This window comes from Myotis lucifugus, unplaced genomic scaffold (genome assembly GCF_000147115.1).
Source record: "Myotis lucifugus unplaced genomic scaffold, Myoluc2.0 scaffold_61, whole genome shotgun sequence".
Classification (NCBI taxonomy): Eukaryota; Metazoa; Chordata; class Mammalia; order Chiroptera; family Vespertilionidae; genus Myotis; species Myotis lucifugus.
Window position 1 is genome coordinate 916,926 of NW_005871109.1, and position 27,462 is coordinate 944,387.

The 27,462-nt window shown below is 40.7% G+C and overlaps 1 protein-coding gene across 2 annotated transcripts in view; it reads right to left on the reverse strand.

Moving 5' to 3' along the window:
- SPON1 (spondin 1) overlaps positions 1–27,462 on the reverse strand; it is a 251,717-nt gene that overhangs the window by 119,300 nt on the left and 104,955 nt on the right. For both annotated transcript variants that reach the window (XM_023754511.1, XM_006089580.3), the window contains exon 5: positions 23,325–23,447. In XM_023754511.1, the coding sequence (XP_023610279.1) occupies positions 23,325–23,447 (123 nt within the window). The remainder of the gene's footprint in view (positions 1–23,324; positions 23,448–27,462) is intronic.

Below are 27,462 nucleotides of genomic sequence, written 5' to 3' on the forward strand. Positions count from 1 at the left end.
AGAATCCTTGCAAATTGGGAGGACGTTTGGCAGGAATGCACCGGCTGGCACGAAACAGGCAGCAATTCTAGTCATGACCATGAATAGTCAGCCTTATTTGGCATAAGCAATTCTTCAGGGTATATTTTCAATTCATTGTTTGGAAAACATAAGCACATACATGCTGTTAGCTTCAGCAGAGTTGTGTGTGTACAATTCTGAGTAACCTGATTAAGATTTTTAGATCACACCCATTCTCCCTTCCTGTGATTCTTTTAAGTAGATAGAATATTTTCTTAAAAATAGAGAAGACTTTTTTTCAGCAAACCCATTGAATAACACGTACTGAGCGCGAACTCTATATCGGATCCTGTGCTGGATGGAGCTGGGGATACAGTGATAGTCCTAACCAACTCCAATGCCTTCCTCCGGGGTCTGCCATAAAAATATTATAGAAGGTGGGGAAATAGCAAAGAGGACACAGGGAATAAAAAGTGACGAAAAGGATCGTAAGGAATGTTGTCCAATATTATTTTTAATATGTATAGTACCTTCAAGATGCTAATTATAGTTGCATGCCCCAAGGTTGAAGATAACATGAGAGATTTTTCTAGATCGTATAGATTAAAGAAAGCAGAATGTATTTAAGGTACATTTTAGAGCTGGTTTAGATTCTATCCTATATGACATTTCCGTGATATCATTACAAGGGATGGAGTGGACCCAGGAGCCCAGTTTATTCATCTGTCCTTTCATCCATCTCATACTCACAGTGTCTACTCTGCTTTGCATCGGTGGTGAGAGTGTGATACAGCCATGAAGAAGACACGGCCCCTGCCCTCAGGGAACTTGTAGCCTAGCGCAGGGGATAGATTGATGAACACTTTTTGCCCATTAGGATTTGTGCCATGATGTAGGTGTGGATAAAATGCTGATGGGGTCCAGAGGAATAGATAACTCTCTTCTCTGTCTTTGAGAGGAAAGACATGACTGCCCTTCCTGTCCACAGAGAAAAGAACACTGTTCCTTTTTTTAGATTCTCAGAAGATGTCAGTTTCTGCCTTCCTCAGCCCCTCTCAGGTTTCTTGAGAGTCTACCGTGTGCCAGGCGTCTTGCTGCACACTCTTGTACTGCAATGAACAACGGTTAGCGTGACAGTTCCTGGAAGTCACCCTTTAGGGAAGATAGCTAATTTTGTGTGTGTGTGTGTGTGTAGGGCGGGGGCGGGGGGGCGTGGCTTAAACAAAGAAATTTATTCTCTCTCAGTTCTGGGCCAGACGTCTGAGATCAAGGTGTGGGCAGGGCTGCGCTCCCTCTGAAGGCTCCAGGCTCCTCCCAGCTCTGGTGGCCTCAGGAGTCTCTTGGCTGGTAGACGGCTTCCTCCTCCCTGTCCTCACATGGTCTTCCCTCTGTCCTAATCTCCTCTTCCATAAGGATGTCAGTCGTATGGATAAGGACCGTCCCTAACAACCTCATCTTAACTTGATCATCTGCAAAGACCTTATTTCCTAATAAGATCACACGCAGGCCCTGGGGGTTAGGACTGCAGCAAAGCCTCTAACGGGGGGCTTTGCCCATGTGCTGGATTAACTCTTTATCTTCATTCTCTTTTGACCCATAACTCAGCCCTGTTTTGACTCCTTGTTCTTTGTCCAGTGGTTACGCTGAGCTCATATCTACTTTATGGTGCAGCAAGGAGTTTGGGACCACCTGCCCTCCCTGCCCACACCTGCCCTGGCCTCTGCCACCCCCGGGGAGCTCAGGTCTATGTTGCCCCTCCCACTTGTCCTAAGTGGTGGGTGTGGGATGGCTTCCCTGGCTGCCCAGGGCTCAGGCTGCCTTTGGGACACATTTGCCAGTCCAGTGTCCCACCACTAGGGACCCCCTTCCCCCACCAGTGACATCCTGGAGGGGAGACAGGAGGTGACTGTGGCAGTGGTAACCCTGTTGTGGGTGGGCCCTGCTCTCGGCTACAATTCATTTTTTAAAAATGTATTTTTATTGATTTCAGAGAGGAAGCGAGAGGGAGAGAGAGATAGAAACATCAATGATGAGAGAGAATCATTGATTGGCCGCCTCCTGGATGCCCCCTACTAGGGATCGAGCCTGCAACCCGCACATGTGCCCTTGACTAGAATCGAACCTGGGACCTTTCAGTCCGCAGGCCAACACTCTATCCACCGAGCCAAACCAGCTAGGGCTCAATTCATTTTTTTATAAGTATATTTTTATTGATTCCAGAGAGGAAGGGAGAGGGAGAGAAAGATAGAAACATCAATGATGAGAGAGAATCATTGATCAGCTGACTCCTGCACACCCCTACTGGGGATCAAGCCAGCAACTGTGCCCTGACCAGGAATCACCTCCTGGTTCATAGGTGGACATTCAACCACTGAGCCATGCTGGCTGGGCCAGAGTAGCTTCATTTTATGTGGAGGTGAATCATAGGATATAGGAATATACAAGGATATTGATACAGACGTGTGAAAAGAGATATTAAAATATTAAAGTCCCTGTATGCACAAAATGTCAAGCAATGCAAATGACCCCTCCATCAAATTAAAAAGGATTGTCAAGAATCACAATTTCAAAGCTGGCAACTGAGTGAATTTTAAGCCATGTTTATGTTATTGGTGTACAGATGTACCACTTCATAGCTGGTTTGGAAAAGCAGTCCTAATCCTCTTTCAGGATTAATCTTGAATTCTGTGAGTTTTATATTATACTAGAGGCCCGATGCACGAAATTCGTGCAAGGGGCTTGGCCCTCGCAGCCGCAGCGGCTTGCCTCAGCCCTCACAGCCCTGGCTTCGTCCGGAAGGTCTTTTGGCTGTCTGGTTTAATTAGCATCTCACACTTTTATTATTATAGGTAGATATCTTGAGGAACATAACCTAGGGAAACCTGTAGCAGTCATAGTAAATAATAAATGGTTTAGAAGGGGACAAGAGGTTATTGAACTGAACCCAGTCCAGGGTTGGGTGTCAGGGAAGAGAACTGAATCCAGTCCAGGGAGGGGTGTCAGGGAAGACCCCCTTGAAGAACTGGTAGTTAAGGGGCTGTACATAGGACTAAGCTCAATATTTTAGGTCAGTTTCATTTTCTCACCCTAACTTTGTATCTTCTCCAGTTGGTTCAGTTTCATTTTCTCACCCTAACTTTGTATCTTCTCCAGTTGGTTGTTGCTCGGGCCCTGGTGTACTTTGAGGCAAAAAGAGGAGGAAAACCAAGTAAAACTGACCTTGGGCAACAGACATTGCAGAGCACATAAATCCCAAACTCTGTTTATTTCCCTCAGCTTATTTACAACAATACAAGTCAGTAAGTACTAACTTGTAATTAACATTAGCTGACTAGCTCCATGTGTTAGGCTGGCTGATTGTGAAACGTATGCTGTATTTGTTATTAAATTCCTTTCCGACAGTAGGGGGGAGTCACAAATGCAAGCTCTAACTCTTTCCTCATTGCTGGTGAGGCTTTCTGCAGTATGAGACCTTTTGTGAAGTTTATTTTCATTTTAAATCTGGGGCCATTCAATCTCAGTGGTGCTTGTGGAGTTAAGGATGATAAAATAACCTGGCACGCGGCCTCTCTCCATTTGGGAATCGGAGGAAATTCAGGAGCTAGGTTGGAACATCAGCAAATTCTCACCGGATGACAGAAGCCAATCAGATGAGAGCATTTGTCCATGACATCAATGTGAGACCAGAGCTAACACCTTATTTAAAGACTGAGAAATTGGAGGGACATACTGATAAGGCTAGAAATCAGTGCATTGTCGCCACAGCTGACACAGCACTTTCTGTGGATCTGGTACTGAGCTCAAAAACCATTTGTGCATTATTTCATTTTAAAATAACAATGACTAATGCTGTGAGCTCTCACTATATGCCAAATCTGTTTTAAGGACTGTAAGAATATTAACTCATCTAACCCTACAATAACCCAATAATGTAGGTTTGTGGGGTTTTTTTGTGTAAAATCTGAGCTCAAAGAGGTCAGTTGGTATTTTTTCCCCCTAAGGTCCTACAGGCTAGTAAATGGAGGAGCTAGACTTTGAACCCAGACCGTCTTCAAAACAGCCTTAGGAGGTAGGTGCTTTGATGATCCCTGCTTTACAAATGAGTAACCTGAGGCCATAGAGCAGAGCAGCAATTGTCCTAAAGCCCTATAAATCTCAGATAGAAAACTCCAAGTTGGAACTGATTTCCAAGTCCATGATGGTTCAGGCTGTCTGGAGCATATATTGCCTTTCAGCAGAGTGCAGACCACTGGCTACTCTTTCTTGGGGCAAGAGAAACCTGGATTACAGCATCTCTCATCTCAGAAATGCTCTTGCAGCTCCCACATTGCTCTGATAGTTGGTGTTGAGATTCATCACTGGGCAGAGAACCTGCTCTCTCCCACCTTCCTGCTTTAGTTTATTTTTCTGCTTTAAGCCTCCTCACTGAAAGCTAGACCGCTTTTGTTTTTCTCCTTTTTCTGATGGCCTGGCCTTCAGAATACAGATCAAAGTTTAAGAGGGCGGCAGAATTAGCCCAGGTCTGCAGGCAAGAAATGTTTACCTAAAAATTTAATCAATGGCCCAAAGATGGAACCAGAAAGTTGAAAAGCAAAGCCAATGGATCCATGTCTGCCACAGGAGGAACAGCAGACAGATGTACAGCTCTCTTCAAAGGTTGCTTAGGGACCCAATAAACCTGAAAAGGCTGTGTCCTGAATCTCAATGTGGGTGGGCGGATAAAGGAACATTATTCCTCTTCTTCCTCTTGGTTTCCCCAGAGTGTGTGCAACAAAGCCAATGAATATTTGCATTCAATGACTGAAAGCCACTCACATCTGTAAACACTAACTGTCCCAGCCACCAAACCCTCCGGAAAGCCTCTTAGGCCATTTCGAGGAGCCAGATGTAAAGAGAAAGCCTTTTGCTTTCTATTGTTCTTTCCACTTGAGCTACAAGACCCTGTGAAGCTCCATATGTGGGGGAAACAGGGCACATTTTCCTCTTAAATTGAACCAGGCTTATTATGTCAGAGAGAGTTTAATTAAACTCTCGCTGGCAGTTGTGGAAACGTTCGTTTCTGCCCAAGCCTCACGTCCTGGGGTCCCTGCAGGTAGTGCACACTTTCCCTTCCAACGGAAGGGCATGAGGATCATAGGAATATGCACAGACTCTGAAAGGTTCCAAGAAGTTCTGGGGCATTTGATTTGCAACTTTCAATTTAATCAATCAACTCGGTGGTAGAGTAAAGGGATTACAACTAACCTACTCCCTCATCACAGGCAATTTACTGCAGGGTCGCCCGTACTAATCCTTTTTACTAGACACAAGGCAGGGCTGCCTGGGCTGTGATTGCTATACCCTTTGTCCTTTTATATATGTTTGTTCTCTCACTCTGAATTTAACCGAGGCTAGGAAAAAGCTCCAAGTATTTCTTTGTACTCATGCTTCTCTTCCAGCCCAAAACAGTAGAGTTCTTGCAAATTGGGAGGGATGTTTGCCAGGGCTGTAGTGCCTGGCACAGACCTTTGCAGAAACTCCACTTGTGATTATAAATACTTGGCCTCTCTTGGCAGAAACAATTCTTGAGGGTATATTTTTCAACTTGTTGTTTGGAAAACTTAAGGACATAACTGCCATTAGCTTCAGCGGAGTTTTGTGTGCAAATTCCTGGGTAACCACACATAATGCTGTTGTTTAATGGACTTTTGTGTATATTCCCTCCCCTATGATTTCGTAAAGCTTTTTGGAGTTTAGAATATTTTCATGCAAAGGGAAAATTAAGTCTTTGTTATTAAAGCATGCATTTCTTGGAATCACAGCCTAAGAAGTGGCAAACAGGTTTGATGGAAATATTTAATGAAAAATGCATGGGTTGGTTTCATACTTAAATGTTAACCACATCCATTTTGCCAGGAAAACTGGTAGCATTAGAACTTACATAATAACTGATCCATGATGTGTCAATGAGTCCAATCTTTTCTCCTTCACAAATCAGTTCAAAACAGGTGACTATTTGAGCTGCGTGAATGAAGTGCAGAAACTATGTCCTATTTAAACTGCCAACTAGCAAGAGTAAATGGCAAGTTATCAATGAAGTAACTTGTGCCAATCAGTGGTAATGGGACTTTGCCTTGAAAGATATAAAGAAAGTATTGCTTTATATAATTCTAAATGGTCACTCTAATAGAGGCATGTCTTATTTAAGAAAGGATATGCTCAAGAAATACAGTTTGGAGACTTCCAGGAGGAAGGCAGAGTGAGAGGCTGTGAACCTTCCAATTTCAAGTCCCATTTAAATGCCAGTCAAATAGTCTGAAGCAAAGGTTTCCAAGTACCATCATAATCATTCCAAGAAACTCCCGGAAAAATGAGTGTGGACGAAAAAAGGGGTTCTATAGAAAGTAGCCTCATGGGATGATCTGATCATAAATTCCTAGCTGGGCAGGACATAGTGGGTAGTTACTGTGTTAGTAAAAGGTTTGTCTTTAAGTAAGCCCTGTCCATTGTTTCAGGGCATTTAGGTTAACACACCTTTGACATAAGCCCTGATGACCTTTAAGACAGCACGTAATCTTGTCCTGTAATCCAATACTTGCTGTGCTTTCTCCCACCTCCATGTAATCTTCCTTACCTTCCCCCGCTTAATTTCAAATGCTTAAAGGAAGCCACAAAACTGTTATTCTATGGAAGTATTTGATATCTTGCTCCCTGGCATATGTTATCAGTTTGACTCAAATAAACTGTTATAAAAATTCTCTACAGGTTTGCATGTTATGTCAACATGAGTAAAATAGAAAAAAAGTGATTTTGAATTATTAAAAATGCTGGGCTATATGAAAGAAGAAATATGAATTAAAAACCTGGGTGCAGGGTGAGGTGGGAGTGGCAGTGGTGTGTGTGGAATGAGTAAACCATGAAATGAAATGAGAATAAAAACAGAATTTAGAGAATAGTTGCAATCTATTTTTAAATGTGGGAGAAAGACATTATACTTATTTCAGAAGAGCTCGTTATGGGAGGGAGGAGTGAGAAGGAGTAAACAATGATAATATAGGTAAAATGTAGGATTGGATGCTATAGAAAATAAACAGAGAAAAAGAAAATGAATTAGGGAAAATATGCAGAGCATGGAAAGAGATATGAAAAGATGCAAAAGAAGATGGATCTGGATAATGGAGTACTCTGGGAAAGAGGAGTTCCTAAAGAAAGAGAAGGAATAAACAGGAATTAACTGAGCACATTGCACACAATCAATGCTCTGAATAGATTTGTGGCATGATAGAGCAAACAACAAAACAACAACAAAAACAAAGATTTTTAAAAAGATGTACTAGAAGAGCCCTAACCGGTTTGGCTCAGTGGATAGAGCGTCAGCCTGCGGACTCAAGGGTCCCAGGTTCGATTCCGGTCAAGGGCATGTAACTTGGTTGTGGGCACGTACCTTGGTTGTGGGCACATCCCCAGTGGGAAGTGTGCAGGAGGCAGCTGATCGATGTTTCTAACTCTCTATCCCTCTCCCTTCCTCTCTGTAAAAAATCAATAAAATATATTAAAAAAAAAAGATGTACTAGAAGAAAAATGTCACCACTAATGAAATAGCTGAAAGTATAAATAAAGTCCTACTTAAGATTCCATTTAAAATAACTGAGATCAACATGCATCATAAAATATTTAATTTTAACTACAAGAGAGAAAGCATTCTGTAAGAGCTTGGTTACAGATGTCATGTAAAGGAATATAATTCATAAGTGAATTAGGACTATGTTTTCTTTCATTGCAATAGAAAACCACGTATGAAGCCTAGTCAGAGTAGAAAGCTGTATAATTTAGGTTTTTATAAAAATAAAAAGACTTTCACAGATTTTCAGTCTTAAGAAACTTAATCACCCACTAATAAACAAGCATTGACTTCAAAAGTACTAATACTTTAAAAATAAATCTGATCTTTAAAGACAGATCTGAAACAAAATGATGCTATTAAAAATAGTAAGAAATCATGAATTTGTAAGTATCCATTGAAGAGATGTAAATAAGAATAATAACAGGGAAAAATTGTTTGTGATAGGAGTTTGGAATTAGGAGAACCATTAAAATAAAAGTAGATTAAAATAAATAAATTTAGTAGCAAGTTAAATCAATTGAGAATGGAAATGAGAAAAGATTTGAGAAAAACAAAAAACAGCAAAGGTTTCCATAAAAGTGAGTTAAAAGATACTATTCAAATAAGGTATGAATGTATTGATAAAATAGAAGTAATATCTCTGCTGTTTATTCTAAATTGATAGTTAAATTGAACTAAAAAGATTGTTGTCAAAGGGAATAAAATTAAGCAAAATAATAAAACAAAATTGCATTGTTTATATAATAACAAAGAAAATCTAGAGAGAAGAAAAGTAACTATAAAAAAATAAATAAATTGAGAGATAAATAATTGAGAATGGCAGAACATAAAACAGATAGGGTGAAGGTTAAAATACACGTAAGTTTAAACAATCATGTGGGAAGCAAAACAAAAGAAGGAAAATGACAAAAAGAAAAACTTCCAATTGGATTAATACAATAATTTATTGGGAAATCTTTAAAAAGGCTTAGATAGTGTAAAGGAAACATTAAAATGATATATTAATTAAAGTGAAACAAAAGCAAGTGCAATGTCACACGTGGTTGAATTTAAGGCAAATGTTATTAAAGGAATTTAATTATGGTAATTATGTGATGATAAAAGTCAGAATTAATAATGAGAGCATAACAATATTGTTTCTATAGGGCTCTAAGAACATCGTGATAAATAGAAAGCAATTATTGTTTAAAAAAATCAATGATAAAATAGTACACCATTTTAGATCATGTGTTAATATCCCATTATAAAATATGAAAAACCAAGCAGAAAAGAGTAAAGTAATAAAGAATCTGAAAAACATAATTAAACTTACCATAATATAGCAGTAAGGATATTGCCAAGAATTAAATGGATTGAACAGAAATAACAAAAAAAACACAACCCTACAAATTTATTGTTGGTACCTGATGAGATGTTGAATTAGCACATCCTCCTCACGCTAAATTTAATGTTGGGAAACTTCAGAAACAGAGGGAAACACAAACCCATGGAGCTAACAGAGACATTAAAATAAAAGGGAGATCAAAGGTTGTCTTGAGTGTGGGGAAGGCACCTGACCCTGGAATAAGAGGATGGATGGAGGAGGACTGATGTAGGAGGATGGGTTTGGAAGTTCTCTTATTTCCCATCTCTGACATTGCCAAGGGAGAGACAGTGCCTGTCGTGCAACCAAGATGTCTGCAGCAGCAGGCCAGCCCTATTCCTGTCTCTATCCAGAGTAATCTCAGGACAGCAAAAAGCTCTCCTCAAGGGACGAGGAGATAAAGGGAGCCCAGGCATCTTTGAGTGCACCCTTCTCCATCCCTTCCCACTCCAAACTCACAGGGTTGGGAATTGGAACCTAAGGCGATCACCTCTTCCTACTCCTGCTTTGTTCTAAGAGTGTCTGGATGAATCCCTGACAGGAGAAGGTACCCAGTAGAATGGAAGCAAATGGGGGAGTGGATAGAGTAGCAGCTGTCTTTCAACAGATGGTCCGAAGATTTAACATAAGCACATACATATCTTCAAGACATAGGGAAGATATTAGTAATATGAAGGAAGAATAGGAAGTAAAGAAAAAGACCCAAGTGTAAATTGGGTGTTAAACAAATGTTTATAATGACTGTGGTATCCCTGCCAAAGATGCACAACCTGAATCTACTCCTGAGGAAACATCTGATAACTCCAAACTGAGACAACCTACAAAATAACCGCTGCTTTTCAAAACTGTCACTGTCATGGAGGTCAAGAAAGGCGAAGGAACTGTTCCAGATTAAAGGAGGATAAACAAGCCAAGTAAATGCAGAGTGTGATCCTAGGTTGAATCTTGGGCTGAGATTTTTATTTTAAACTTGCTACAGAGCTGTGCTGTGCAATATAGTGGCCACTAGCTTATGGGGCTATTGAGTAAATGACATGTGGGTAGTCTGAATTGAGATGTGCTTTAATTATAAAATCTAACCAGAGTTTTAGCATAAAATCAATGTAAAATATATCAATAATAAATTTTCATATTAATTACAATGGAAATGATATTATTTTGGATACATTGGCTTAAATAAAATAAATTATTAAAAGTGATTTCCCTTGCTTCTTTTTACTTTTTAAAAATGTGGCTACTAGAACATTTAAAATGACATATGTGGCTCATTTTTATGTCTTACATTATACTGATATCATATAGTATTGCTATAGGGGTACAATTAATGTCATTTGAACAAGGTATGTATATAAGATAGTAGTATTTTGTCAGTGTTAATGATGTGTACTGTGAGTGTAAGAGACTGTCCTTGTTCTTAGAAAATACGTGACTGAAGTACTTAAGGGCAAAAGACCAGGGATAAAGTTGCTACTTATTCTCTAAAGTTCAGAGAAGTTGGGTTGTGTAAAATAGCAAAGGCTGAAGAAGAGAAAAAGAAAATATCCATAACAATCCAGAAATGAAATTCTAGGAAATAACCAATATAAATTATGTATTTGGGTAGAGCGATGGTAGAGACCAAAGGAATCTGAGGGCATGCTAATATTCATGTTTTGTTAGAAGAAAACATAAATCTTATAATGTTTATGAAATCAATAGAGATAAATAAACATAAGCACATGTCTTAAATTAAAGGCAACCAAAAAAACAACCATTAAAAATATCAAAGAGAGAAGAAAGAAACCCAATAACAACAACAACAACAAATAAAGGCAACCATCCTAAGAACAACAACAAAATGAACCAAGTAACTTCTAAATGAGTAGAAAAAACTTTAATTTAGGCATGGAAAGAAAAGAAATGGTATTTTTAAAAAAGTTATAATCAGAAAATATAAGATGGCAGAAAAATTGTAATATATAGTAATCACAATGTATGTGGGGTAATGAAATGAAAGAAACAAATAAAGCCATAGGGGCCTTGCATGGACCAATAATGCTCATGTTGTATGAAATAATTAACATACTCCTCAGCATCTGAAGTAGAATAAGAAAAAGGGCTTTCTAAAGTAAATATATACAAGGTTATAATAAAAAAACACTGTTAAAATAAAAAAAAATCAAGAGTTATTTACTACTCTCTTACCAAAACAAAATTTGAAACACAAATAGAAACCCAAATCCTTGATTAGTTGGAAATTTAAATATACTCAGCTAATTAACAAGTATGTCAAGTAGAACGAGTATAAAAGTACTCTTAAAAAAAAAAACTATGAAAATGAGAACTACATATTAAAATCTCTAGGAGGCACTCAGAACTCTACTAAGAAGATAAGTCACAGCTATAATTGCATTTATTATTAATATTTTAAAAAATAAAAAAGGGAAAATCAGCATATTAAGTAAGCAATATTAATTAAATAATATAAAAATTTAGCACAGGAACAAAAGAGCAATCTAAAAGAAATGAGAGAATAGTATATGTAAACCAAATATATGTAAATTAGAAAAGGGATAAAAATAGCATTATTTACTAAGTTAACAAAACTTATTTGATAAGGCCAACACAGGTAGATTTAGTCATGAAATGAAGAAGAATTATCCTTTTTGTACTCTATAGTGGTTTGCTATGGACTATGAAAATCTGAGTAAAGTAGATAATTTTTTAAGGAAAGAAATAAAATTCTAAAACTAACACAAAATAAAGAGCCGGAGTACAGCAATAACTGATGAAGAAATTGGAAGAGAAAGTGGAGGTGAGGATGGAGGAAAAATTATGTTTGTGGTTACCTCTTTCAAAGTATCAATGACTGATAGATATGGGTAGGTAGTAACTAACTAATTTCCTTCTGAAAGTTAATATGATCTTGAGACTAAAGTCACATAAAGATCAGATTTAAAAATCAGAAACTGTAGACCTGTTTCGCTCTTGCATATACTTGTGAAAAATTTAAAAACAATACTGATCATTAGTATTTTAAAGGAGAATCATGGCCAAAGGCCTTAGGGTCAGATGGACCTCATTCAAAGCCTGACTCTACCAGCATTGACTCTGTGAACTGCACCTAATTGCTAACCTTCCTGGGACTCAAATTCTTCTTCTTTAAATAGGAAACCATATTCATCCTATGGGGCTAAGGCAAGTGTTATTGAGAAAATGTGTGGAAAAATAAATATGACATCTTGCAAATAGTATATAGTAGTGGGAGAATAATAATTATGCACGTGCACTGAAGGAAAAAACACACCATCAAGTTAGGTTCACCACAGAATGGAAGAATAGTCTAGCAAATGAAAAACTATCTATACTAATAAAAGGGTAATATGCTAATTAGACCGGATAGACCGGATGTCTTCTGGATGTCCTTCTGGACAAAAGCCGCAGATGCTGAGAGGGCCAGCAGCATCGGAGAGGCGGCAGCGCGGGAGAGGCCGCAGTGCTGGCTGGTCCAGTGCTGCGGCCCCTTCTACAGAGGCAGCAGGAGAGGGGGCTGCATGGTCCCGGTCCCGGTGCTGCCTCTTCCACAGAGGTAGCCACAGAGGCAGCAGCATGGGCCTGGTCCCGGCACTGCACCTCCACAGAGGCTGGACAGGGTGCGACCTGCTGTGCCTCAACCTCCCACAGCCCCTCCCCAAGCTGGCCTGGCCCCAGATTGCCCACCAGTGGGTGGGGGGTAGGACCAGTGCTAAGAAGCGAGGTCTGAGGGCCGGCAGCTGCTACGGCTGGCAGTGGCAGCAGCAGTGGGGTGATGCAGGCGGCACCTTCCCCTGATTGGCCTGGTCACCTCCCGCAGAGGGAGGCCAGACTGCGGCTTAGGCCCAGTCTCTGCCTAAGCCATCAGTAGGACATCTCCTGAGGGCTCCCGGATTGTGAGAGGGAGCAGGCTGGCCTGAGGGCCCTCACCATCCCTCATCCCAGTGCATGAATTTTTGCGCACCAGACTTCTAGTTAATTATAATATTCTACAAAAAGAGATTAAATAATAACAATTATATGTCCATAGGGGCTACAAATAGCATTTGAAAAGTCCAATAACCATTTAAAAATTAAAAGTAGACATTTATATAAATATCTATTTAAGGTCAAAAGTCAACATTGTGCTTAATAGATATTAAAGCAATAAAAAAGAAGGACCTCTTACTCTTTGAGACAGCATGGAGGAACCTGGAGAGTATTATGCTAAGCAAAATAAGCCAGTCAGAGAAAGATAAGTATCACATGATCTCACTCATATGTAGAATCTAATGAACAAAATAAACTGATGAACAAAATAGATCCAGAGACATAGAAGCGTGGAACAGACTGTCCAATCTCAGAGGGAAGGTAGGGGTGGATGGGTGGATGGGAAGAGATAAACAAAGAACTGGTATGTATATATGCAGAGCCCATAGACACAGACAATAGGGTGATGAAGGGCAAAGGCAAGGGCAGGGGCACGAGCATGGGTGGGGTTGGGCTAGAAGGTGTCAATGGGGAAAAAAGGGTACATATGCAATACTTTCAACAATAAAGATTTTAAAAAAGAGAAATATTAAATGCATTTTAAGTGCAAATAGAAGTCAAACAAAATTATCCACTTTTACCATTATTATTTGATTGTAATGGTGATTCTTGTTAGTGAACAAGAGCACCATAGAAATCATAGGATAGTAATCAGAAGGAAAAAAAAAGGCAAAAAACATGTTGCTCTTTGCAGGCAAATGATGAATGATTACTTATGTAATCCAAGGAATTGTGGATAAAACTATTAGTAATAAAAGCATATAGTTGCAATAAAAGTGAATAAAAGATCAATAGCATTCTAGTATACTAAGTATAACCTGGCAGAAAATATGACAAAAATTGGAAATCAGATTTCTAATAAAAAGAAAGTAAAATAATCCTAGAAAATTATTAAGGATATACAAGAAAGAAACTTCAAAGCTTTCATGAGGGAAAGGAAATCATTTAGGAAAAATTAAAATTTGTTCAAGTCTCAGTGTTTAGAGAAATTGCATATATGTTTATACCAGGAAACATGAGCTTTGAAAACATACTCCCCATTATTACAGGGTGTTCTCCTAGCCCTGGCCAGTTTGGCTTGGTGGATTGAGCGTCGGCCTGCGGACTGGGGGGTCCCAGGTTCGATTCCGGTCAGGGGCATGTGCCTTGGTTGTGGGCGCATCCCCAGTCGGGGGTGTGCAGGGGGCAGCTGATTGGTGTTTCTCTCTCATCGATGTTTCTGGCTCTCTGTCTCTCTCCCTTCCTCTCTGTGGAAAATCAATAAAAATATATTTAAAAAAAAAAATAAAGGGTGTTCTCCTAGCTAAAATTTCAGAAACCACCTAACATGTAAGCACTGAAGTGTCTACTTTTAACTTTGCTACTTTGAATATGCTTTGGGTGGAATGAGAGCCTAGTGCCTAGAAAGGGAGAAGGGAATTAGAGGCCTAAGGAATGGGAACTGAATTGGCATCCAAGTTTACCCACAGGCCCAGAGGGAAGACAGTCCCATTTGGATGTCCTATGAGCAATGGGAGGGAAGCAGCATTTGAGAGGTGGGGGATTCTAACTCAAAGGTAGTCAAAATCCTATCGTGATGACTGACTTTACTGTATTTGTTAATTTTGCTTGTTATTGTACCAAGATAATACATGTACAGAGTCAAGAATCAATTTCTGAAAGTGTGGCCACATCAGTCAGGTCCCGGAGATTGATGACATAAGCAATGAGGCAAGAGAGGAGAGTTTGATGAAGGAATAATTTATAAGGACATGTCAAGGTTAAACGGAAGCAGGAAGATCAGGGCCCTTGGATGGAAAAACTTTCCATGAAAAAGTGATCCAGAAAGAAAGGTTCTCTGTGTCCACCTGGACTCTGGGCAGAACAGAAATGGTCTCCCTTGAGAATTTATAACCATGGGTTTGGAGTTTGACATTGCTCCATTGTCTTGCAGCTTTGTGCTGTTTGAAAGAGGTCTGATGCCACTTGGTTCCTGATCTTTTGCTTGTGACTAGTTTTTCTGGATGCTTGTTGGGTTGTCCCTATGCTCATTATTCTAAAATGTCAAGATAATATGCCTTTTTCATTCATTGTGCTGAGCCCTTGACCTTCTTTCAGTTCCTGAGGCTATTCCCGCATTTGTACAAAGAACTGGCTTGGTTCCTAGGCACTGCCCTCTGTGCAGGTTTTAGGATGCATCTTTCCATGCTCTGCTAAGACAGTTACCCTTTCTCTATATCTTTCATCCTCCAGATTTTGGTGTTATTGTAGCCTTCTTTCCTCTTTTCTTGTCTTTGTGGGTTTATATCCTTTTTATTCATCTAATGTTATCTTTATGGGAATTGAGGAAAGATCAGAGATTAATGTGTATGTTTGACCTGCTTTATTTAACTGGAAAACTGATTACTGACTTTCCTTTTCTATTCCATAAATAGTGAGTTGTTGCTATAAGACTTCCCAGAAAGGTGGAGGGAAGGGAGGAGAAAAAAAGGGAAGAAGCTATTTAATGCTTTCTCTTTTGCCCCTTCTTTCACTGAACTGGTGTATCATGACAGAGGTGCTTGGTATCAAATTCTATTTCCTGGGGGTGTGCTCTATTGTGACTCAGACTGGTGGCGGCACAGCTGGGAGGTCTGATGGGCACAGTTACTCAGCCTGGGGAAGAATTTCCCAGTGATGGCAGAAAGCAGTGGGATTACTGTTTGTTGAATGTTTAATTTTGTTTCTGAAATTAGATCAAGAGAAGAGTCCTATGGTCCATATATGAAGAAAATCACTGTCCTAGGCAACCCACTGTCCTAATGAAACCCACAAATAATAGTCTTACTCATGAATGGGAAGGAACTGAGCAAGCTAAATATTATAAAGCTAATAATTCTTCCCAAAATAATTTGGGGATTTAGTGCAATCTCACTTAAAATTCTGACAGGATCCTTTATAGAACTTGATAAAATTATTTCACAATCATTTATAAACATAGAAAGACGATAATATTGAGGAGTATTTTAAGAAGGAAGCATACTGCCTTCCCTTCCAAGCCAGAAACCTGGCTTGTCAGCTTTAATGTTTCTCTCTCACTCCTTCACATCCAATCCATGAAGAATCTACCTCTAAAAGATCTCAAATCCATCACTCTCTCCATCACCATGTTCACTGCCTTAGTCTGAGGTATCACCATCACGGTGATATCTCCCTAACCCATCTTCCCATATACCACTAGCTCCATCCAATGTGTTCTGCATTCAGCAGCCATGTAAGGTCCTATCTCTCTCCTGCCTTCACCTCTCCGTGGCTTTTCACTGCTCATCTCCTTCCATTCCCTCCCTTGCTCATTTTGTAATTGCTATTCATCTATCCATTCCTTCGTTCATTCAACACTACTTATTGAGAAGCATTCAATATGCCAGACAATAAGCTAGGCCTCGGGGAGATAATGAGCAAAGTCAGTTCCGATTCCTGCCAACACCCTAGTGGTTTTAAAGGCCAAGGACAATAAACAAAATAAAAAAAGATTCAAGTGTGTTAGTAATTGAACCAATCCCAATTTAAAATCATAAGATTCGCTTTTTATTACCATTACCTGGCAAAACTCAAACACTGAACACTGAAGAGGCTGGGAGACACAGACATATTTATTCATTCTTGGTCGCATGGTGAATTGGTAGAAATGTTTTGGAGAAGAATGTGGCAAAAAAAATCTCAAGAGCCACAAAAGTCCATCTCCTTTGGTCCAGCAGTCTTACTACTGGAAAATTATCTCAAAGAAATAATTCAAAGGAAGTAGAAAGGGAAGAGGAAGGTTTTATGTACCAAGTTTTGGTATTGCAGTGCTTTTTATGTTTGCAAAGGCCCTGGCATCACCTAAATGTTCAATAAAAGAACAGTTAGGTGAGCGGTAAGAGCAAGCTGATGTAATAAATTGTGGCCATAGAAACACAATCCAATGCAAAAATATGTTCACATGTGATATAGGAACTCTGTATACAGATGAATATACAAAGAAATGAAAGTCGTTGCCAAGTGTTAGCATGGCGGTCTTTCATGTGATTGGATTTAATAATGAATGATTTTTCAAATTAAGTGACCCAGTGGAAAAAGTAGCTGAATTTCACTGTAAAATTAACTTCGATTCTGTAGAATATATTTCCCAGTGGCCATGTTTATATTTGAGGTAGTGTTCCCAAATGCAAAAAATAATTGGCTCCTGGAAAAGGTTTTCTTTTTGTCAATATTTATTTGTTAAACGGTGTTAAACCTATATCCAAGAATGGGGGGAGTCATGCATTTTACATTATCAAGGGAGATTACAGAGTCTCTCCCGAGTGGAAGCATTTGTCAAAAACCCAGGAGCTGTGTTCAGAACAAGAGAGTAAAGAGACTCAGCATGTGTTAGGCAACTCCCAATCCCCTGGCAAAGACTGGGCATGTCTCCAACTCCTGGGACACCCCTATGCAGTAACACTGCCCAGTCACCGTGTTTCTGTAAAGAACACTCGCTCCTGGATCCCAGCTGCGCACTACACTCACCACACTGCTGAGGACAGACACTGGGGTGGGGTGGGAAGTGCGGTGGGGGGGGGAGGGTTGGGGTGGGGCCACACTAGCACTGTTAATACCCCAGGGTTCTAGAACTCTGTTCAGGCTCAGAGAATGCAAACTTTCACTTCTAAGGATCTCCGCAGAGTAGGTCTTTGCACAGTGGGGAAAAGCTGTTCAGAGTTTGGTATCTGTTGAGGCCATGGTGGTACAGCAGGGCCTTATTAAAAGGTGCTTTGTGTATAAGACATTCGCTTTCACTGCAGAGGAGAGAAGCCTGCCTCACGACATCCCTCAGAGGAAGGCGGAAACGAATCAGGAGTGCTGAGCTTTGATTTTGGTTCTGACACTCTGGCTATGAGATCTGAGCCCTGAACTTCTTTGTGCTTTAGGTTTTTTCCACCTATGAAGTAAAACTTGCATGAACCGGCCTTAAAACAGATTTCTAAAAAAGCACTCAATTGGGAGTGTTTTAACGGGATTTCGCTATTTCCAGATGGCCAGCAGGGATTTATGGCATTACAATAGAGAGGGGATGTCAGAAGTCATTTAGGTCATCTTCCCTAGCTCCCCACACCTGCCCGCTCCAAGAGGAAGGGGTGCACTGGATGCAGAAAGTGCTCTGGTCTCCAAGAGACGGAGCTCCAAAACCATCAGTGTTTGGAGCAAACCATTTTGCTTAATGGCCGAGAAGAGCCAGGGCAGATGTGGCCCACACAACAGATGGCTGAAGGCATAAGGGTGTTGCCCAATCCCCCATCTGAATGCTCAAGGGCAAGTTATCCAAAGAGAACAGAAGGACAGGCACCCTAAGGTGCTATCTTATATGATTGCAGAGGTTCTCAAAGTCATGGTTTACTTTGAGAGAGTGCCACGGCGACCTCTGGGCTCTCTGAGGCCTTTCCAGGGAGACTGTGAGGTGAAACTGTTCTCATAACAGTACTAAGATATGATTTGCCTTTTCCAATGTGTTGACATTAACATTGCTGATGGGGAAATAAAACCAACCCCAAATCCGTTGATGGTGCAAACCCAAGGTGAGTAAAACTATTGGAAGTTAGTGCGGATCAAGGCAGTGGCCTTGAGCTGTATCAGTAGAGTGTATTCTTCACCGCCAGAAACGTGCAGCGCACAACAACCACGAAAGTCAGTTTCCCCTGAGAGTGTCCTTGATGAAACCATATAAATTATTAATTTTATCAAATCTCTGTACCTTTGAGTACACATCTTCCTATTGTACTGTGTGACTAATTGGGGAAATCTGCGTAAAGCACTTCAACTGCAAACCGAAGTGCCATGATTGTCTTGCATAAAAGCACTTGTGCGATTGTTTGAGGTGCAAGCTGGACTGACAAATGATGGTTATTCAGACTTGGGAATCTGGCAGACATTTTCTCAACAATGAAGTGAGCCTGTCACTTCAAGGAACACACCTGACAGCATTTGCGGCCAATGATAAAATTCAAGCTTTCAAGCAAAACTTAGAATTTTAGAAAACTTGTATCTGTCACTATGAATTTTATAGCTTTCTAATATTTAAACCCTTTTCTGATGAGATTGGAAGTGGTATAATGAATGTGATTTTTGATTCTGTATAATGAAACGTCTCCACTTTTGGATCATCTGCATAACTCAGAACACCAATATTTTCCAAATGACCAATGTGTGATGTTACAAAATCATTCATTTGTATCAGATGTACTCACAGTGCCAAGGAAAGCAATGCATTTTAATGCAATAGAATATGAGTTTATTAATATGGTTTTAATATTCTACATTGTAATGACCCTTTAAGAAAGTAGAGTAGTCCCCTCTCCCCCCAGTGTGAGGTTTTGCTTTCCATGGTTTCAGTTTCCTGAGCTCAATCACGGCCTGAAAATATTAAATAAAAAATTCCAGAAATAAGCAATTCATAAATTTTAAATTGCACACCAGTATGAGCAGTGTGATGAAATCTCCTGCTGTCTTGCCCTGGAAGTGAATTATCCCTTTGTCCAGTGTATCCACACTGTGTACATTACCTGCCCGTTAGTCACTTAGCTGCCTTAGTTATCAGATGGACTGTCGCAGTATCACAGTGCTTCTGCTCAGGTAACCCTTATTTTACTCAATAATGCTAAGAATTATTAAGAATAGTAATGCTGGCAATTCAGATATGTCAAAGAGAAGGTGTAAAGTGCTTCCTTTATGTGAAAAGTTGAACATTTTCAACTTAATAAGGGGGAAAAAATCACAACCGTATGCTGAGGTTGCTAAGATCTACTCTAAGAACTAATCTTCTACCAATGAAATTGTGCAGAAGGAAAAATAAATTCATGCTAGTTTGGCTGTCCCACCTCACATTACAAAAACAATGTCCACAGAGCGTGATGAGTGCTTAGTTAAGATGGGAAAGGCATTAAACTTTACCATAGGTATGCATGTAGAGGAAGAAACATCCTATATAATAAAAGCCTAATATGCTAAGTGTCCGGTTGTCCATTCAACCAATCAAAGCGTAATATGCTAATGATATGCTAAGGCCACTCAACTGCTCATTATGATGTGCACTGACCACTGGGGGGCAGACAGTCAACCAGTTGACCAGTTGCTATAAGTGCACTGACCACCAGGGGACAGACGCTCCCACTGGTAGGTTAGCTTGCTGCTGAGGTCCAGCTGATCAGAACTGAGAGAGCTGGGTCAGACAAGCCTTAGAGCCCTCTGGCGGTCTCTCCCTGGCTGGCCAACTTCCCGCATTCCTCCTCGGCCCCTATCGTGCACTGGTGGGGTCCCTCAGCCTGGCCTGTGGCCTCTCGCAATCCGGGACCCCTCGGGGGATGTCAGAGAGCTGGTTTTGGCCCTATCCCGCAGGCCAGGCTGAGGGACCCTACTGGTGCATGAATTTGTGCACAAGACTTCTAGTAGTACATATAAGGCTCAGTACAATTTACAGTTTCAGGCATCCACTAGGGGTCCTGGAACATATCCCCTGAGGATAAGGGGAACAACTGTACCATTTGCAGAGTTTTGGTATAGTATCAAAGAAGATTATCTGTAATGATCTGAAAAGGTTATTAAAATATTCTTCCCTTTTCCAATTACTTGGGCGAGATAGAATTTTCTTCATATATAACAATCCAAAATATAAACCATGACAGGTCGAATGCAGAGGCAAATATGAGAATCCAGGGGTCTTCTATTAAATCAGAGGTTAAAGAGATGTGCAAAAATGTAGAACAATGATACTCTTTTCACTACATTTCTTTTGTTTTGGACAATACAGTTATTTTCATAAAATATGATAACATGTAGTAAGTTTATTATTGCCAATTCATTGCATGTTCCTTTTCAAAAAGTAAGTAATATTTTTAAATTTATGTTTTAATTTTTCCCATGGTGATTATTGAGAGACACAACCCACATAAACAAAAGACTGCAGGAGTCCCCAATAGCTTTTAAGTGTGTAAAAGGGACCTCGCCATTAAAAAGCTTGAGGACGGCTGCTCCAAGATCCTTGCAGAAAAAGCAGCATTTTTGATGAGTAATTAATAAGGAGAGAGGGACTCCGAATTTATCAGTTTGCACTATTGTCGGGAAGCAGCATCATGGCTTAATTGGGCTTAATGACAAGCATTGGTTATCAAGACAAAATCATCCCTGGAGACGCCAAAGGATAGTCATCTATGGTTGAAGATTGGTAGAAATCACTTTTGGTAATAGCACATTTTTAAAGCCCTGATTGGACCTCTGTGCCCTTTCAATTAGCTCCAGTCTCCTGAGCATTCAAGTCCTTTTCCTCCAAGGAGGGCCCGGCCCACACTTCCAGCCCACACCCCCTGCTCAGTATTGGCTATGGCGACTAGATGCGAGCTAGAAATCTGCCTCCCAGGTCATAGCGAATGCCACTCTGAGTTCAGCAATCAGCACACGGTACTTGGGGAGGCACCAGGCACTTCCAGGCACTGAGAATAACAAATGAGCCTGCCGTGGCTTTTGTCCTGGAGAACTTTGTCTGATGGGAATAAAGACTCCTGAAGAATAATTACAGTATGATGTGATAAATGCTCTTCTGTACATAGTGACCAAATTTTTCCCGACCAAAAATTAAGACACACTCTGACATCTGTCAATGGAAGCATCCTGAGGGATCTGGAATACATATATTTATTAAGAAACTCCCAACAACTCCACAGACATTCTGTACAGATTTGTCCTTGATTTGTCCCAAAGATCCAGAAACAATGGTCTGTACCTTTTAAATTTGTTTTTTAGTTCTGAGAAATAACTGTCAGAATAGAAAAGAGCAAGAAGCTCATTAGGATTACAAAAGATGAGTAATGGACCCCTAACATTTTGCCTCTGGGTTGGTGGATGGGAGGCACTGGGGGAAATCTTTTTCCTTCATACTCGTTCCAAGTGGTTTCCACCCCCAGGCAAAGAGCCCAAGTTTGTTCTCGCCGGTCTCCCACACCAGCTGAAGCAGATCAAGCCGAATCCCAGAGTCAAGAAAATGAACTAGTAAGAGGCCCCTAAGATGCAAGCCTTAATTACATGTGGGTAAAAATTAAACAATTGGGCTCTTGATCTGCCAAGAAATGTTGGAGTGCCGTCTGGGTGGGCTGTTTGGGGACCACGGAGGTTCTAGTCTGAACTGGGTCTTCTTAAGTTCTAACCATGTACCCTTTGCTCCCCCTTCCTTTGGGGGCTGACTCAAATCCCTCCCTTTAATCTCTTTCTCCCAGTCCCACTGTTCTTTCCCAGCTGCGGCAACTCCAAAGTGAAATGAACAAGAATCAAACAATAAACAGAAAAAGCGTGCTGGATGCCACACAGGGACATCCTGCCACCCACCGTTAGAGAGAATGGGCAACACTGGCTCTTAAAGGCAACCCAAATGAAAGGCAGGGCAAGAGGCCTGAAAACCCCTTTGGGAATCTTGGCTCCACTACTTACATTTGACTGTGGGCAAATCATGACATTTCTCTGCTCTCCAGTGAGTTCATCCACAAAAACTGGTTATTTTTGAGACTTAAATGACACAATGTGTAAATGGCACACAGTAAGTCCACTCTTCATCGTCATAATTGTCACATCTTTTTGTGTGATTATTTGGTTAGTGTCTGCCTCCCCACTAATCTCTGAGTTTTATGAGAACATGAGCTGTGTCTTTATTTTGTGCACATTCCATCTCTAGAGTTTTGCACAGTGGCTGGCACTTGCTAGGCATTTGTTGAGATAATTGTGTGAGAAAAGTGAGTTGGCAGAGTCCCACTTAAGGATCTACTTCAAAATAGCAAGTTTGGGGTCTCCCGAGAAGTCTCATGGATTGGCATTGGCTACCTGGAGCACGGTGTCACAAAGGATTCTAAGGTGGTATCTAGAGTCAGTAAGGAAGGGGTGTGCTGGAAGACTACCAATGTCAGCTGTGGTTAAGGATGCTGCATATCTGTTGACCTTGGTCTGAGTGAAGAGCAGGTCCCCTTTGCCAGCCATTTCAAGCACAAAGGTGTCTATTGTATCGTTCGTGGATAGGCCATTTGAGGAGGACTGAGGGTTACCGCATGTCTGAGCTGAAGATAAGCTGCCTGACCTCAGGAATATTTTTTTAAATCACAAATAAGAATACACTTAGAACAATGCTATGCAAAGAAGCCAGAAGCAGACCTCTGTCATGAGGAATTCACTTGCGGGGAATGTGCATTTCATGAATCATTTGGCAGGAACGAGCAGACCTAACATACTTCAGCTAGTGTATCCCACCACCAGACAGAACTCTGTAATGCACTTTTCCCAAACCCATAAAGTAGCTGCTCTACTCACGAGGATAATCCTTTGGGTGCGTCTTCTCAGACCAATTCCCATAAAAGGTGAGTCTGTACTTGGCAGTCCCGCAGGCGCAGCAGTCTAGGATTGGTTTGTCCGTTACCCCGTCAAACATGGAATCTGAAACAGGAAGGAAAGGCACCAAGTTAGGAAGCAAATGTGGGTCTTGATCTCGTCCTTAATGCTTGGGGAAAAACATATGAGGTGCAGTTTTCATTGATTAATAACACAGAGAACCAGGTCAGGACTTAGGCTATAAAGGATTCTGTATACCTCTCAGTATGGCAACCACATTCTGCAATAAATAAATAAATAACTTTTGCTCTTATCAAGTGAGGAGACCTGTGGGATCAAGAAGGCAGAATATTTGGGATGGAGGTTGTATTGAGAAACCAGAGATAAAACTGACTAAGTTATCCATTCTGGGCCCCGGTCTCTTCCCCCATCCCTCCCACAACATGATTTTCCCACCAAATCTTAAGAATATACATGTGTGTGTTTTCTCTAAGAAATATCTCCTGGGGCCAGATTGGCAGGACCAGAAGGAGTTGCTTTGAAGGAGCAGTGAGAACAGAAAGACAGAGACAGAAAGATAAAGGACTGCTGGAAATTATTATTTTTAAAAAGATACGCATATATAATCACATCACTTCTTATCAAGCTTTCAGAGGCTTTACTGGGAGGGGTGGTGGGTGGGGAATATGTTCCTAAGTTCGGGTTTACTTCTGAGCACAGTGGCAGCCAGGAAAAACTGAAGATTCCCTCTCTGGCCCTACTTTTAGCTGTGAATAGCTGATAAGTGGGGAAAGAGAGATTACATGAATAAATTCAGAATTTCCGATTGTCAAGCCCACATCCCTAACTGCGCATTGTTGCCTGTCGTCTCTTCTGCTTCCTGCAAGATGAAAACAATGACTACAGCTGCAACTTGCTTCAAGTGCTTCAGTTTCTCTAGCGCTATTATCATAAATGTTCTTTTTTTTCCAAGTTGGACATTTATTCTTAAATATTATATAAAGAGCAAGCGACAAAGAGTACAAAAATCTTTTGAGTGTAAGAAAGAGCATTTTACAAGTGTTCCATATGGAATTCACTGGGTTCGTTTGGTTTGAATATGCAAAATCAGTGATGGGTGGAAGAAGTGCATTCTGGGCTCCAGGATGGAGAAGAAAGGACGAGTTATTGTAATAATAACTACACTGTATAGAGTCCTTGTATGTGCTGATTCTTTTCCACATATAGCTGGGATTGTCTTAGCAACCCTAGGAGGTAAGTACTTTAGTTAACCTCGTTTTACAGATCAGAAAACTGTGGCATATTAGGTAACCAGCCCAAGGTCACAGGGTTAGGGAGTGGTGCAGGCAAAACTGGAGCTCAGGTCTTTTTGAGTCTGGAGCCCATGCTCTTTTTTATTTTATTTTATTTTATTTTATTTTATTTTATTTTATTTTATTTTATTTAACTTTTATTGATTTCAGAGAGGAAGGGAGAGGCAGAGAAAGACAGAAACATCAATGATGAGAAAGAATCATTGATTGGCTGCCTCCTGCATGTGCCCAGACCAGGAATTGAACCATGACCTCCTGGTTCATAGGTCAACACTCAACCTCTGAACACGTCAGCCAGGCTGGAGCCCATGCCCTTAATCTCTGCACACTATCTGTCTAGCAAAGACCTTTGGCTGGATAGATCCACAGAAATACCAATGAGTGAAAAAAATTCTTTTTTAAAGAATAGTTTACTGATTTTCTTTTTTGAGAGAAACATTGATGTGAGAGGGAAACATCAATCAGCTGCCTCCTACACACCCCCTACCAGTGATCTAGCCTGCAACCTGGGCATGTGCCCTTGACTAGAATCGAACCAGAACCTCCTGGTGCAGCGGATGACGCCCAACCAACTGAGCCACACCAGCCAGGGAGAGTGAAAATTCTTCCATGTGTTTCTCTTTTTGCTTTTTCAAATGGAGAATGGTACATTAAAAAATTATTTCCCTACACAGCTTCAGGATTTCTAAACAGTCCTAAAGAAGAGTTCTGAAACCACGCAAAACAGAAATCCCTGTGTGGCTACTCTTTGTACACTTGGAAGAGACCAGAGCATTGTCTGTGCTGAGGAACAGGCTCCCACTGCCTCATGCACAGGTAACCCACGTCTGATTCCCGTATGAGCCACTTTGACAGTGGAGGGACAAGCTCTGTTGAATATATTTCAGGAAAGGTAGGATAAATCAATAATTCCTATTTTTTTTTTTGCTTTTTACATTTCCATTATGACCAACTATGTTGTGAAAAAACTAAATTCGTTTTGAAAAAGGGATTCAGAGCTAAGAGGTACATGCTGGGGTTTCGATGGTGACTACCAGGCACTGTCAAAGGAAGCAGCAATAACCTCTCAAGAAACCAAAATAAGGCAAAATTGGAGCTTTACCTTATCCAAAGGGCTCTCAGGTCTACAGGTGGTAAACTTAACATGTATCCAGGAGTTCAAGGGAATACATTTTACAATAAATCTTTTGAACTTCCAACAGAAAAATAAGCTTCCACTTAAAAAGAAAATTTCTGAGTTTGAAACTAGAAACAGACATATGGTTTCCTACTGAGGACAAGCCTATTGAAAATGAGCCAGGCTTTCAAAGGGTAGTGATAACAAGTGTTAACTTCTCTCCCCGCCTTCTAACCACAGCAGGGCCTGCAAAATACAGGTAACTTCAGGCCCTGCAGCGTCTCCAGAGCTGCCCTCTCTCCCCATTTCTACTCTCAGTCCACCAGCTTCCTTGTCAGCGTTCATCCTTTACTCTCCATTCCTCTAGCCCTTTTCTTCCTTTTCTCATTATCCCTTTTCTCCCGCAGTCTCCTCTCTTCCCTGCTTTTCCCTTTATCTTCCCCTCGCCTTATCGCTCTCCCTTAATTGTTTGTGACATAGATTTAAAGTGAGCCTGTGGATGCATATGTTTATTATGGGTCACCTTTTTGAATATTTTATGTGTCTCACTTAATTGTAAGCAGCTTAATGTTTTCTGTTTCTTTCTTAAAATAACGATTGCCATTGCTTTTTAGCTGTGCAGGTCTTAATTTTTCCCCTATGCATTAACAGCTTCTACTGGGGAAAAAAATAATAGATACTTGCATCTCTCTCCCCTTCCCTGATTGATTTGATTGGACTCACCAAAGGATATAAAGGCCTTAATGAAAGAGCTAGAGATAATTAAGTAGGCATACACATTTAAGAGAAATCCCTTTGCTCGATGCTGATGAATTAAAGACTTTCTTAACGTGATCTGCCTGCTAACTGATGAATTTCCTCATGGGTCTGTTGTCTCTGGGGATCATCTACAACTGTATCTAAAGTTCCTACAGCCCATTCATGTAATACTTTAAACAATAAAGAATTTTTTAAAAAAAGATCCTACAACCCAGGTCCTGCTGGGCTCCCCGCCCCCCTCAGCCTCCTCATAAAGTTGTCATTAGAAAGTGGTGTTTTAACCCCAACTGGTTTGGCTCAGTGGCTAGAGCGTTGGCCTGCAGACTGAAGGGTCCCAGGTTCAATTCTGGTCAAGGGCATGTACCTTGGTTGCGGGCACATCCCCAGTAGGGGGTGTGTAGGAGATGGAGATGTTTCTTTCTCATCGATGTTTCTAACTCTCTCTCCCTTCCGCTTTGTAAAAAATCAATAAAAAATATTTTTTTAAAAAAGGAAAGTGGTGTTTTAAGCAGGTGCGTGTTTAGTCATTATTTTTTTCATTCAATATTAATATTTAAAAATGTCGACACTATTACAGAAGTCTACCATTTCACCCCCACCTTTACCCACCTCCACCCAGCCCCCACCCCCCTCCCTCTGGCCATCACCACGCTGTTGTCTATGACTGTGGGCTATGCATATATGTTCTTTGATTAATCCCTTCACCTTCTTTCATCCGGTCCCCCTTTCCCTCCCCCCCCACCGCCCTTCCCCAGTCTTCTTCCCTCTGACCTCTATCAGCCTATACCATGTATCCATGCCTAGAGGATCTCTGTTTCAGAAGCGATAACCAATAGAGATTTGCAATGCCACTTTATTGACACTATATCTGCAGAATTTTAGCATAGTCATAGCTTAGACAAGGATTGAGTTTTTGGGACATGCACTTAGT